This window comes from Monodon monoceros, unplaced genomic scaffold (assembly GCF_005190385.1).
Source record: "Monodon monoceros isolate NGI ecotype Baffin Bay Population unplaced genomic scaffold, NGI_Narwhal_1 Super_Scaffold_1, whole genome shotgun sequence".
Taxonomy (NCBI): domain Eukaryota; kingdom Metazoa; phylum Chordata; class Mammalia; order Artiodactyla; family Monodontidae; genus Monodon; species Monodon monoceros.
This window is the reverse complement of record NW_021703765.1, coordinates 29,450,809-29,466,006: the sequence shown is the minus strand read 5'-3', so window position 1 is coordinate 29,466,006 and position 15,198 is coordinate 29,450,809. Positions and strand designations below refer to the sequence as shown.

Genomic DNA, 15,198 nt, shown 5'->3' with positions numbered 1-15,198 from the left:
AGTGGGTCATATTTCATGTGTGCTATATGACCTCAGTGTTAAATTTAAAGTCATCCACAGTAAATTTTCAAGTCAAATTCATATCTTAGTTGCTTTTATTTTTTTATTTTTTATTTTATATTGGAGTATAGTTGATTAACAATGTTGCATTAGTTTCAGGTGTACAACAAAGTGATTCAGTTATACATATACATGTATCTATTTTTTTTCAAATTATTTTCCTATTTAGGTTGTCACATATTATTGAGCAGAGTTCCCTCTGCTATACAGTGAGTCCTTGCTGGTTATTTATTTTAAATATAGCAGTGTGTACATGTCAATCCCCAAATCCCTAACTATTCGCATCCCCCCACCAACCCCCCTGGTAACCATAAGTTAATTCTCTAAGTTGGTGAGTGTGTTTCTATTTTGTAAATAAACTTCATTTGTATCATTTCTTTTTAGATTTCACATACAAGTGATATCATACGATATTTCTTTCTCAATACACAGAAATCTGTTGCATTTCTATACTTTAACATTGAAAGGTCAGAAAGAGAAATTCAAGAAACAATCTCATTTACCATCACATCAAAAAGAATAAAACACCTACCTAAGGAGACGAAAGACCTGCACTGCAAAAACTATGAGATGCTGATGAAAGAAATGGAAGATGACACAAACAGATGGAAAGATATACCATGCTCTTGGATTGGAAGAATGAGTATTGTCAAAATGACTATATTACCCAAGGCAATCTACAGATTTAGTGCTATCCCTATCAAATTACCAATGGCATTTTTCACAAAATTAGAACAAAAAATTTTTAAATTTGTTTGGAGACACAAAAGACCCTGAATAGCCAAAGTAATCTTGAGGAAGAAAAACAGAGCTGGAGGAATCATACTCCCTGACTTCAGACTATACTACAAAGCTGCAGTCATCAAAACAATGAGATACTGGCACAAAAATAGACACATAGATCAATGGCACAGGATAGAAAGCCCAGAAATAAACCCACACACCTATGGTCAAGTAATCTATGACAAATGAGGCAATACTATACAGTGGTGGAAAGAGAGTCTCTTCAAATAGTGGTGCTGGGAAAACTGAACAGCTACATGTAAAAAAAATGAATTAGAACATTTTTTAACACCATGCACAAAAATAAGCTCAAAATGGATTAAAGACCTAAATGTAAGACCAGATATTATAAAACTCCTAGAGGAAAACATAAGCAGATCACTCTCTGACAGAAATCGCAGCAAGATCTTTTTCAATCCATCTTCCAGACTAATGGAACTAAAGACAGAAACAAAAAAACAAATGGAACCTAATTAAACTCAGAAGTTTTTGCACAGCAAAGGAAATCATAAACAAAACAAAAAACAACCCACAGAATGGGAGAAGATATTCCCAAATGATGCGACCAACAAGGGATTAGTCTCCAAAATTTACAAACAGCTCATTCAGCTGAATATCGTCAAAACAAACAACCCAATCCAAAAATGGACAGAAGACCTAAATAGGCATTTCTCTTAGTTGTTTTTAAATGATCTTTCCTTAACCTCAGATGACATCCTGTCAAGGAATACAGAATCACTTTAGTACTAGCTTAATGCTAAAAGCTGGAGTATAAATCCAATTTTAAGAAACAAACAGTGAAACACAGTTCACGCCAAAACTAATTTGAAAAAGTTTGGGATGTCTATTATATGTATAGCACATTGGACTTCTATAGTTTCTAATATAGTATGAATTACAATAGCCCCCCCCTTATCTGCAGTTTCACTTTCCTTGGTTTCAGTTACCCTCAGTCAACCACAGCCGGAAAATATTAAATGGAAAATTCCAGAAATAAACAATTTATAAGTTTTAAATTGTGCTCTGTTCTGAGTAATGTGATGAAATCGCACACCATCAAGCTCCATCCTGCCCAGCATTCCCAACTTTTGACATCTTCTGTTCCTGACATCCAACCATTGACATTGTCATAGCTCAGTGATCCAGGATCACTCAAAGCATGTGATCCTCCTTTTGACATAACATCAGAAGGTCAATAATAGCTGTCATTCATCTCACTTCATCTTATCATGTAGGTATTTTATCACATCCTCACAAGAATAAGGGTGAATATGGTAAAATAAGATGATTCAAGTGAGAGAGAGACCACATTCAGATAAATTTTATTACAATTATTGTTATAATTGTTTTATTTTATTATTAATTATTGTTATTAATCTTGTACTATGCCTAATTTATAAGTTAAACTTTATCATAGGTAGGTATGTATAGGAAAAAAACATAGTATATATATGATTTGTCATCCACTGTGTATCTTGGAAATTATTCCCTGGGGAAGGGGGACTACTATACATCAATATAACAACAACAACAACAAATTCTTTTATATATTTGGAACAAATTTTTCTACTGCTATTCTTGAACAATTGTGGTTTGCACAATGCTTTCCCATCTAATCATCAATTAAGTTTGATTTAGTTAAAGAAATATTTATTGAGCTTACTATGTACAACCTAGCTACTAGTGAAAATGTAAAGATCAATAAAACACACATTTCTTATTTATAAGGGCGTTATCTTACAATGGGAGAGTAAATACTTCTTCCTGAATAATATTTTAAAAGTAATGCTGCAAAGGAGTACTATAGAGCTGTAAAAATCAGTAAGGACTATATATGCAGCTGGAGAATGATATCCATGATATATTGTATAGCATGCTTTTGTTCATCTGATACACAGAAAAATGTGAATATATCTACATATGTTTATATTAAAAATGAGAAGAATTAACCCAAAACTTAAATGTCATTATGTATGGGAGAGGAGGGAATAGTTGAGTGTAGAAATAGATGGGCTTCTGTTAATATATTTTGTTTTGTAAATTTATTTTTATAAAATATAATATTTCATATAACTATAAATCAAAATTAAATTCAAAAATCAATTTCTTAAAAATAGAAGTAATCAAAAAATTTACTTGAATGAGTTGGTGGTATAATTACACAGAAACCATCACAAAAGACTTTAAAAAGCAGTCATCCAACTATACATTCATGGGGAAAGGTACATTAAGAAAAAAAGAACTGCTCCCAACACATGTAAATTTTTTTTTAATTTTCAGAAAAATATCGCTGGTAATAATGTTAGTATTGTTATTTCTTTTTCTTAAAAAAAGTTATAAATAGTTTCTATCTTATACATTTTTTCCTTAACAGCTTTATTGAGGTATAATTTGCATATAATAAACTGTACACACTTAAAGTGCACAATTTGAAAAATTTTGATACATGAATATACCCGTGGAAACATCATCACAATCAAGAAAATGAACACATCCATCCCCCCCACCTCCAATTTCCTACAATTCCCTTTTAATCTCGCTCACTCACACATGTCCATTCACCCTACTCCAATTGCAAGCAAACACTGATCTGCTTACTATCACTACAGATAAGTTTGCATTTTCAAACATTTCTGATAAATTAAATCATACATTATACACTCTACATTTTCGGGGTTCCAGGGGAAAATAACTAGCTTCCTTCACTCAGCATAATTATTGTAAGTACATATGTTGTTGCATGTACCAATTGTTTATTCATTTTTTATTGTTAAGTAGTATTCTATTCTGTGTATACAACACAATTTATTTATCCATTCACCTGTTGTTGAACATTTAGGTTGAATCCAGTGTTTAGCTACTACGAAAAAAGCTTCTATGAAAATTAATGCATGAGTCTTTGTGCAAATGCATGCTTTCTTTTCTCTTAAGTAAATACCTAGAGGTGGAATGACTGGGTCATTTGGTAGTTGTATATTTAACTTTTTAAGAAACTGACTACTTGTTTCTCAAAGCAGCTATACATTTTATATTCCCACCAGTAGTGTAGATCAGTGTAGGAGTATTCCTCCAAATCACCAACACTTGTCATGTTCAAACTTTTTGATTTTAGCCATTGTAATAAGGTGTGCAGTGGTATCTCATTGTGGTTTTAATTAACATTTCCTTAATAACTAATTCCCTTAGAATATCTCTTCAGTGTCTGGTTACTTTTGGCAGGGAGGTCTAAAATATATTTAAGCACTTAAATGTAATGACCAACTCTTTTAACATACCTGTGCACAGTCTTAATACAATTAATATGGTTTAAAACAAAAATACAATGGCAGCAGATTTTGATTGCAACCATTTGCAAGGTTGTTTTGCCAAGTGTGATAATACAGAACACGTCCACATAGATTTGTGCTGTAAAAAATGGCTGATCCTCCTGGTGGTGGATCCCATAGTTCCCATTTACCTTAGCTGGTGTCTGATGGAAACATTGCAGATGTTCTGGGTCTGTTTTTCCTACATCTTTAAGAAGAAATAAAGACTTCCATTTCAACTCCATTTTACTAAATAAATCTATCCAATGCAAGGATATAGGAAAAATGAAAAAGACAGTAATATAAAATAGGTAATGAAAGAGACTAAAGTGAGAAAGAAGATCATGAAAGACAATAAAAGGAAGAATAAATTAAAAGTTGTGATGAAAAATGGTAAAAATGGTAAACTAACACACCGTTGTAAAGCAATTATACTCCAATAAAGATGTTTTATAAAAAGTGGTAAATAAAATATGGAAAAGTGACCACAATATAGAAAGGAAAAGTCCAAGAATGTGGGCATGAAACATTTTAAGAATCTAGCAGAGCCAATTGATTAGGATCCCTGGAGGAGAGTGGCCTGGCATAGAGAGAAGAGTGAGGTATGCAATGAAATCTATTCACATACCATCCATGTGTACTTGAGTCAATTGCCAAAGCTCCTTGAGTCTCAGGTTTGCTTCTGAATAGGAATAATATCTTTCCTGGATGAGTGTTATGAGGATTAAGCAAACTACAACAAGATATGTGGAAGATCTTTGTGTTGAATCTTTATATTTCTTAATATATGCCAGATGATCTATTAAGGAAACTCGAGAGCTTAGAAAGAAATAAGAGAATCCATTAATCCATTAAAGAAAACTTTGAGTTGAAATGGGTTGGTCAAAAGCAGCCATTTATTCACGTCATATAACATGATCTTACAAACATCATACAAAGCTGGCACGAAAGAACAGACACCATCTCATATACCATGCTTCCTCCCAAATCACTTCTATTAAGTTACAACATCAGGAAAAACCAGTTACTGAGTTACACAGTTCTTCAAATATGGATACCTCTCCATTAGGGTGGTTAGATTCGCTAATCAGACAAACAATTAATTTACATGTTTAATACAGGGCAAAATGTGTAACAGAATTCAAGATATTCACACAGATATTGTAATACAATATAAAACAGTACAATTTTCAGAAAATGATGAGATCACTATTCCCCTGCCTGTTTCAATTCCTTTCTAGTTTTTCTTCTTTCTTTTCTTAGCAGCAGTTGCAAATAGTTTTACTCAACTTTTCACACCGAAAAACACTTTAAATTTTAAGAACTAAAAACTATTTACAAACTAGTTATTGTAATTTTGTAATTATTTGTTCTTGGTTTCATTGTTCCCCTAAAAAAACAAATTCACCCTCCTCCAACAACAATACTTTGCTTGGTACCGTCATTAACTTCTGGCAGCTCTGAAGGATACTTAGGGTTGACTTCTTACAATGTTTCAGAGCTTCAAAATATATTATATTCCTTGACCCATGATACCAAATATACAAATATTAAAAGGCCATATGACTCCCCCAAACCATATACTGACTAAAATTCATTTCACATTGCTTTCACAGAAATACTGAGTGGACCAAGATGCTATGAGTTGACTTTGTGATGGCATGAAGATGATGATTGGACAATATTCTTGTTTAATCCCCAAATCATCTTAAAGCACAAGAAGAGAGGTTGATTTAAATCTTTGTATATAGAGTGTAAAGCATTTTTTTTACATTAGGAATAGTCATAAAAAGCATGTATAAGTTGTTTTGAAAATGCTTTGTCATAGATTTTACAAACACTGTGATATCAAACACATTCTCAAAAACTGCTAAAGCACTGACACAAAACCTGACTCAAAATGTAAATTTTTCAGTAGACTTCATTTCTAACTTGCATATTTAAAATTCAACTGTACCTGAGTTTCAGTCATACTTTTCTAAAAACTCAAATACAGTGACATTACCTCAAGTAAATTCTTTCCAAATAATCACAGGGTTTAATGGATTTTTAATGAATTTCAGAGCCCTGGCACTGGAAATATGTATAAGATACAGGTTTATAAACTGGTCAACAGACAACAGCTCAAGACAAATTAGCCTAGAAAAGATAGTGAAACATACTTGTGCTAATTTGACAGCCTAAATATATTATGTATGAACATATATAAAGTATATTAGGCTTGCCATGTAACTATTTTTTATTAGTTTGTTGGGTTAAGCAACACTTTCTATCCAGCGATGATTACAACTTCACAACATTTTTGTCTTCATTTCTTTTCAAATAGTAGCTTAGTCCTCTCTGGGGGAGAACAAGCTGAATGAAGACTTGGTTACCAATGCCCTTTCTGTGTTCAAGGGATAACCTTGAATGTACACTTGCATACTATATATATTTCCTATAAGAAAACAGCATTTCTAACTGGATTTCTCACTGAAGTTTATTTCTTTACCCGCTAGTTAACTCAGCAACTTCACAAAAGTATATAGGGCTTTCTTAGGCCACATTGACATTTGTCACAAGCAGTGAATAATTCAAGGCCATGGTTCTTATGTGAGATTATATTTTATTTTTGACTCACATGTAAACTTAGGGAGGGGAAAGCATATTTCGGCTATAGTATTCTCAACTCAGCCCTTTGATAAAATGATTTCTCGTTTTGTTCACTTTTTTTTTTCAACAAACCTAAGTTACCCTTCTTATGATAAAATTGTGTCAAATAATTACAGACCAAAAAGAAATAATCATGTACTTTTATATGCAGGACGACCATTTGCACATGACATAATTAATAAAATAATCTAGAGAACATTTCTTTAATATCATTGGGTTTAAAGAAAAATTGATTTCCCCAGTTGATGAACAATGGATGAATTTTCATAAGAGAAGACCTGCTTTTCATTTCTAAATCCTAAAAACCACATTGACTTCCAGTGACATGCTCCAATGAGATCATCACCACAGCCATAACTCAGGACTGCAGAGCAGTATTCCTAAAATGTTTGGCTACTCTTATTTATATAACTGGTAACCTTCAGGGGAAATTGAATATCTTATGAAAATTTATCCAACTTCTCTAATAAAGAGTAAATTATCATGATACACATTTACAGTTACTTTCTGGTCTGATAATTCAATACATTTCTAACAACAACAACAAAAAAGCTTTCACAAGCTTGCAATCATGTATCAGAAAAAAGAAAGAAAGAAAATTTCTTCTTGCCTAGAAAAAATCATTAAGTTCCAACTCATCTTGGCTAGGATGCTAACCATCACAGAGCACATGCCACTTGGCAATTTGTCTCCTGGGATAGTCACAAATCTCCTTCCAGTGCTCTCCACTGGCTCCTTCTGCTGCTGCTCCCAGGACCAACCGCCCAATTACCTCATTTTGGGATCCCCTTTCAGAATCCAAAACCAGAAATTCAACACTTATCTCTTCAAGACCCTCACAGGGAATGTCAAAGACAAACAGTTCATTGAACACTGCATTGGGGGTGCATTTCTTCACATGAGTCTTCTTTTTGGAGATTCTCTTTTTGGCATGGTACAGGTTCACTTTGACATAGGGATCTGCAATGGGAAACAACACAGATTGTACTGACAAGACTTGGCGGGAAAGCTGATCTCAAGATAATTGTGCCTTAGAGATGCTAATAAAATGTGATTATAACGAATATGAGTCAGAACAAAGTGAAAACATGGATAAAGCTTGGATTCTCTATTGTCAATAAATTGAAAATAAGTAAGAATGTACAACATAAGAGATAGTGGAGGACGGGAAAGAACTGTAATGGAAAGATGAAGAGATAACATAAAGTGGAAGAAAATAGAATGTTCTAATGACACATTCTGATTACTAATAATTCATTCCAGAGAATGGAATAGAAGGAAAAAATGTTACACAACATCTATCTTTATTGAGTTGTATGACTTTGGATAAATCTCACTAATTCTCTGAGCATGGGCTTTCTCTTTTGAATGGGGGAATGGGCATTTAGAATTCACAATGGCAGTGCCATTTTTGGCTTTAATTTTTTTGTGGTTCTTTAACCACTTGCTGTGTTTGTTTCCTGTTACCCAGTATTGATATTTCCTGTGTCACTTGTATCCTGTGAATTTAAAGATCATGTTACTTTATCACACATTTAATTATATTATTTTGCCCTTTTCTGGTTGCATGAGTCATTTTAACTTCCTAACCTAAATCTTTGAGAACATGTTTTTAATCTCCATTATCTAATAATAAAACTACAACTAATAATAGCACTGGATGATATTTAATGAAATATATATTTCCAGACCTCATAATCTCCTTCAAGGTAAGTACTATTATATCCAGTTTGTATAGAGTTTAAGGAACATACCCAATGTTACGATGCTAAGAAATGGAAGGGTTAGGATTTGAACTCAGATCGTTTTAAACCATAGGTCATATGCTCTTTCTCATTGTACTATATGGCAATTTTTTTTTTTTAGTAAAAATTAGTCACAAAACTAAAAGCTAATTCTTAAAGCAGACAACAGACACATAAGGAATTAAAGGAAAGATAATAAAAATAATAGAAATGTAAGGGTAGGCAGGCTCATTTAAAATAGTAAAATTAAGAACTTTTCCTAAACCTTAATTTTATTTCCATCACTGTGTTTTTGGCAATGGCCTCACTTCTGCATTTATCACTGCTTTCTGCTTCAACTCCATTCAGTCAGACATCTATGACATACTAACTTTGTATTGGATCTTAGAACTATGCAGTTTTCTTCTTCTTGATAATGGCCTTGGCTCACACATTTATTCCATAAAATGAGAAACAAAAACAATCACATAATTTGTGATTGTGAATAAAGGGTGAATCTAAATCATAGTCCAATGTTAGTTGTTAACTATTTTGCCCAATATATTGCTCATTTCTACACTGAGCCTGAATTTTTCAAAAACATTCTTACCTGAAAGTCCAGACACATCAGATTTAGGCAGGTGCCGAGCTTTTAAAACAACCACAGTGAGAGTATTTGTGATGGACTGATAGCAGAGAGAGATCAGTAACTCACCACGTCCTGAAGACTTCTAAACAAAGAGAGATATGAGATAAATATGTTTTTATTATTCTTTAACTCACCACGTCCTGAAGACTTCTAAACAAAGAGAGATATGAGATAAATATGTTTTTATTATTCTTTAGTTTTGAAATTTATACTTATATTAATTTTTAAAGCACTATAATAGCATTGTTATTTAACTGTAATTTTCCTACTTATTTAACTTTAATATGCTAAAGAATCAAAGAGTAACTAAAAGCTTTTGTGCAGTACCATCACCTTCTAAAACAACTACCTGCCATCTTGTGGTCTTTTTAGGTACTACAGAATGTTAAAATTCGTAATGAGTTAGCCACACCCATTACTAGAAATGTTTTAAAGGGGGATATTTAAAATATATCTTACACAGAGGTATTTTTAGTTTTTGCTTTTTAATTAACTCTCCACTTTTTGAAGTTATTAATGGTAATGAAAATTATGTAATTATTTGAATGGATGTATATGGTAAAGTGACTCAAGTTTGATTTGATTTCAAATTCTTTAGCACAGACATTATTAGAATTTGAATTCAGAAAACCTGAAATTTAGTCTGACACCCACCACTCTCTTAGCACAGAGGACTGATGGAGTTAAAATTCTCTTCTCCCACCACACCCAGAGTCCTCCTTTAATCCAAGGAATGAATTAAATATTGGAGAGAATTGATTCAGAATATTTAATGTTTTGTCTCTGAATAGTATCATAGGGTTTTTCTTTGCATAATACTTAGATCTTATTTTTACTTTAACATTAGATAAGATGACCAAGAACTCAAGGTACAAGTTCTAACTGAAAGCAACAAAAAGTAAACTTGGTATAACTAAGAATGATGGTTGCCCAGAGCTCCTAAAACTTCAATATGTATTTATATAAAAGCTGACATGGGGTAACTGTATGAACAAGCACTCCAAGAAGAATAAGAGTAGGGAACAAATCTTTATTCCCACTGTGCCACTAAACAGTTAGGTGACTCAAACTACTTAATATTTCTTGATCTTGACTTTCATTAATTTCAACAGAAAAAGGTGAAGATGTGGTCAGAACAAACTTTATGGTATTCTATAGAATTATGCCTTATAAACACCAGTTATTCTGAAATACCACAACTGGAATCAAATGAGCTCCATATTTAAAGGGAAAATACATTTAAATTTGATTAATTGATGTCTTATCATTTTCTAATAATTCCAGAACTACCAAAGTAGCATAACTGCAAAGGCCGAGTAACTCACTTCCTGTTATACAACATAAAGGTGAATATTTGTAATTCAATATAATGAGATATCTTTTCCTTAAAAAGCAATTCTATGAAGTCATTAGAACTTCAAATACTCAAAATGAACTGACTTAATTTTCAATTTCAATTATGTTGACATTGAAATATATTTTTAACTTTCTTATAAGAAATATTTGTCTGCATTTTAGTGGCAATCTTAGTCAAAATACTTGTGACAGAAATTAATAAAAATATTTATATAAATTATATTTAAATAAATCCATAAAGGATTCCTTTTTATTTTATATCATTAAGATACTTTATGCATTTCAGTTGTGGGTTAAAATTTCTTTCATCTACTCTATCCCCCTGCTCCTCATTTGATTATGATTAATAATAGTTAAACATGGTAAAGATAATATGTATAAGACATCATTTTAATAAAACTCCCCTAGATACAAAAAAGCTACAGAAAAGATTGTTTATAAATATGTTAAGCACTAAAAATGAATTACCCTAACATTTCTCTTGATAATCTCTCTGTTCATTAACTTTTTTCCATCAGTTAATTCAATTCCTGTGAGAGGAATAAGGACTTCTCCAATTATATCATCTCTTGAAAACCTATCAAAACTCAAGATTGTGAAGTGCAAGGCCAACTCTTGGATCTGGGTGTAGGGTATTCCATAGAATGTAAAGGTCTCATCAAAAGCTGGGTCCAAGGTCTTTCTCAGAACTCTGGTTTTCACTTTATGCTTCTTCTCTGGGAGAATCATCATTTTGATGTATGGATCAGAGGTCATCGACTGCTCATCCATGGCTGGCAAGCCACGGGCTTCTTTAATATTTACCACAAATGTTTTCTTCTCAAAGTTATACTCTAAGGAGAAGAAGAGGGTTCCCAGCTTCTCTTGTTTCTCATCTGAAGTAAGAGAAGTGCTGGACTTTAAGCTATCAGGGGAAACTGCTTCTTTTTCCCCTTCCGAAAAGAGCTTTGGGGTCACATTCTCCAGGTCAGAAGGACTGCCAGCTTTGAGGTTTGTTTTGGGAAAATTGCCATTTAGATCTCTCTTCTCAAGATCAAGACGCAAAGAATTCTTTGGCCCAGCTGGTTTATTCTTTACTTCATTTTTCTCATCTGCTCCAAACTTCTTTTTGCTGTTTAGGTTTTCAGGATAAATATCAACTCCCTTTAGCACATGCACAAACTTATATGGAGGAGTCTTGTTAGATTTGGATGATTTTCTCTGACAGCAGATCCATGCAAACAGAGAGACTGTGAAGACCAGGCCAAATGCACTGAAGATCCCCACCACTGTGGGGATTTCATCTGAAAAATCAAATGACCAATAACATGCATTAATTGGGCAGAGTTGGAGACACCCTATTTGAAAAGCATCCTAAAGCTGGCAGTTGCTGTAGGTTGCACAGATTGAATTGCTTTCCAACTGTTCTGGGTGAATTATGTACCTATTTCATGTCACTTTCAGGAATAAACACATTTGTAACACATAAAGAATAAATACAGTATGATAGAAAATCCTTCATTGTAGTAATTTTTCACAAAAAAATGAAAAGATGAAACTGGGGCTGGGCCAGGGATGGGAGAATGCTAAATGACCCTGACCTACCTTCGTTTTCTCAGATAACATGAGTCAACTACAGCATGGTGAGTCAGTATTAATTTCATTATGTTTTCATTGACATTTTGAGGGTTTCCAGAAACAACAATTCTTACTATGTACCTCTAAGTGCATATTCTTCAAATACTGACAGAAATTATGGAAAATTGTCTTCAGTTGTTACAAAGTCATTAATAATTTCCATCCAAATTATAGAACAGTGGTAAAAGAAATGTACACATATTAGGGAAAAAAGAACAAAAATATGAACAGTTTATTAATAGTATACAACATAAGACTACAAACTCATATGCTGACCCAAAATTCTTCAAACACTGAATCATCCAAAGTACAAATTAATTACCTAAAAAGGATAAAACCCAAACAATGGTTATAAATGAATTATCATTCTTTAACATGTAATGAGAAGAGTGTGTAGAGATAATTTAGAGTTCAGTTTTATCCATAACTGATTTTTTCCTAGCACATTTCCACATGGCAATCAAATTGAAACTGGCATTTGTTCCTTGAATGAGGACACATTAAATTACTGACATTAGGTAACACTGATTATGCATGAAGCTCATCATGTTCCATATGTAAGTATATTCTCCAACATATAATAAGTTCATCATGTTACATATGTAAGTATATTCTCCAACAAATAATAAGTAACACTGTGTAAGTAAAAGCAGTATTACTATATCTGGACACAGTGCATCAGTTGAGTCGATGTTTAATATAATCAAAACTAATATAATTAACGTTATAATATCTGCCTTAGCTCCATTCCAGTCTATTTTTAAATCCCAAATAGTGAATAATAAAGTTAAAAGTTCCAGTCAGGAAAGGGTTAAGGCTTGTTTAACTAACCTTGAAAGAACAATCTTTTGTTTCTCCCCTCCCTAATCCCCCAAACTTCTGCCTATCTACTTCATAATCACAAAACTGAACTCAAATAATATAAGATTAAGAAATGACAAGAGCAAAAATGCCTAAGAAAATAAAAAAGCAAATACAACAACAAAAAATTCTGTAGTTTAATTATATTAAAGAACTGAATTGTATAAAGGTGAACTTTGAATTTCCCAGATAGAAAAAGCAGGGAATGCTACAGAAGAAGAATGAGGTGAGAGCTAAAGATCATCAGCTAAACTTAGTACCAGCTTTTCAATTTTTCCTTCTATTTAAGTCTTTGTGAAGAGAAGAAAAAAAAAAAAAAAACACTCCTGGACTACCTAATAATCCAAGGCCAGGGAGCAAAAGCAAAGTCATGAACTATTCTTGATTCTTTAGTCAATGCAGGAAGAATAATTTTTTAAAAAGGAATAGAAAATAATTTTTTCCTAAATAAACAATGCCAACACTAGAACATATTTTTAACTAGCATAGCCTATGAAAATTCCTCAGTACTCAAATATTTTTCTGATTTTCAAGTCAGAAATTGGGAATACATATCATATCACAACAATATAAACTCAATCACTCAAATGGACAGCTGTGAAACAAATTCATTTCTGAATATAATATCACAAATTTTCTGTGTTTAATATTCATGTCAAATGGCAAAATATTCAATATAATATAGAAGGGCTCATGTACTCCCTGTGTATTCTCTACTGTTAAGGTCCTAAGCTTTTGAGAGCAAAGATCTCAGTCATTCCACTCAGTTTCATAACAAACTTCTATAAATTCCCTGATATTTCCAAATACACGTAAAGTAAAACTCAAATCTCTTGCCTTTGGAATATAATGGGACCTAAAAATACTACTTTTCTATTTGAAGAAGTACATCTGATTTTTTTCCTTTTCTTTTTTTACTGAAAAAGAGGAGAGTAATGGTGCTAAAATCTGTTATAGGAAAAGGGAAATTGAACAGGAAAATATAAGTCCTAAGTATAGTTTCCAGTAGCTTTTAGCTAACTGACTTGCAAAATTTCCCTTATCTCTCTGGACTCCAGTTACCTCTCCTGTGAAATGGAATGGGCTCAGCTAGTTAATTTTGAATATCCCTTTAACCCTAGTATCATAGGATTCTGTGTCTTTCGTTAGCAAAATATTTCAAGGATACAACAAAAACATAGCAGAGAAAAAAATACATTATGGTACACTCTGCAATACAATATACATTCTAAATGCCCAATGTTCAAGTTATTTTATACCAAGATCAAGCCCTTATATAATCACAGAAACATCTGGCTTCCTCCAATAAGATAAATACAGGTTTATGTACAAATAGAAATCACCTGCAGAATTAATGACACCAACAAGAAAACAGACCTCTTTACTTAGCGCGTGCTGCAATTTACAGCGCTACCTGAATGATTAGGAACTTCTTGGATGTAAAATCGCCCTGGCAGAAAGCAATTTTAAGGAGAAAGATATCAAGGAAGGGAGAAACCACAGAGATAAGCCACTATTGCCCTTTTACAGTTCTCATTTTTCTACCTGGGAAATCTATGTTCAACATCCCGCGAACACACACACACACGCGCGCACACGCGCGCACACACACACACACACACACACATACACACACACACACAAAACACATCACCCCAGAGTATTTAAGGAACAACCGCAGTTATAAGCGGAGTAACTTGCTTACCAAATTCTTCCCGGCTGGTAGCGATAGGAGCCATTTTTTGCTGCGTATTCTGTCCGAGGTGCTGAACGGAAACTCCCTATCTTGGTTCACTTGCCTGGATGTGAAGCGACAGGGCTTTTCCTAATGCTGAAAACAACGGCGCAAAGCTCAGGGGACCTAAGCCTGGAATAGGGAGGAGGCAAAGAGGGAGATCCACTCGCCCTCGCACAGTGATTTGCCACCCCTCTTCCTGTTTTGGCTCTTCAGAGACGCTTGTCTCTGAGACTCTAGAGGTGGCTGAAACCCGAATTGACGCAATCCTGACGCTACAGGGTTGAAATCAGCACCTCCCTCCTCCAAGCCTCTCCTCTACCCTTCATTCTTTCTTCTTCCCTTCCCTCCTGAGAATTCAACACACATTCATCAATTATTTTAACTGTTGGACTACATTTTCTATTCTGTGAGGGCTCAGAGGTACATAGAGATGTCTCGAAACTCATCGATGTC

At 33.4% G+C, this 15,198-nt stretch overlaps 1 protein-coding gene across 2 annotated transcripts; it reads right to left on the bottom strand.

Moving 5' to 3' along the window:
* Positions 1–5,026: 5,026 nt before the first annotated feature.
* On the bottom strand, positions 5,027–14,956 carry SYT4 (synaptotagmin 4). 2 transcript variants are annotated; one of them, XM_029231202.1, is made up of 4 exons: positions 14,713–14,956; positions 10,998–11,812; positions 9,135–9,255; positions 5,027–7,760 (listed from the first exon to the last, which is right to left on the bottom strand). In XM_029231202.1, exons 1-4 carry the CDS (start codon positions 14,744–14,746, stop codon positions 7,453–7,455), a joined length of 1,278 nt encoding a protein of 425 aa, XP_029087035.1. In that variant the 5' UTR covers positions 14,747–14,956; the 3' UTR covers positions 5,027–7,452. The 2 variants fall into 2 exon arrangements, with proteins under 2 accessions (XP_029087035.1, XP_029087042.1); XM_029231209.1 differs by having other exon boundaries at positions 7,121–7,760; positions 10,998–11,758.
* Between the last annotated feature and the right edge of the window lie 242 nt (positions 14,957–15,198).

Bases quoted from the DNA above. Each gene is read 5' to 3' on its own strand.
- SYT4 (XM_029231202.1), bottom strand. From the start codon at position 14,746: ATGGCTCCTATCGCTACCAGCCGGGAAGAATTTG. The intron at 9,256-10,997 runs GTAATTCATTTT...CTCTTTGTTTAG, and splicing joins TTATCAAGAGAAATGTTAGG to AAGTCTTCAGGACGTGGTGA. The intron at 7,761-9,134 runs GTAAGAATGTTT...TTCCCATTGCAG, and splicing joins TGATGTGTCTGGACTTTCAG to ATCCCTATGTCAAAGTGAAC.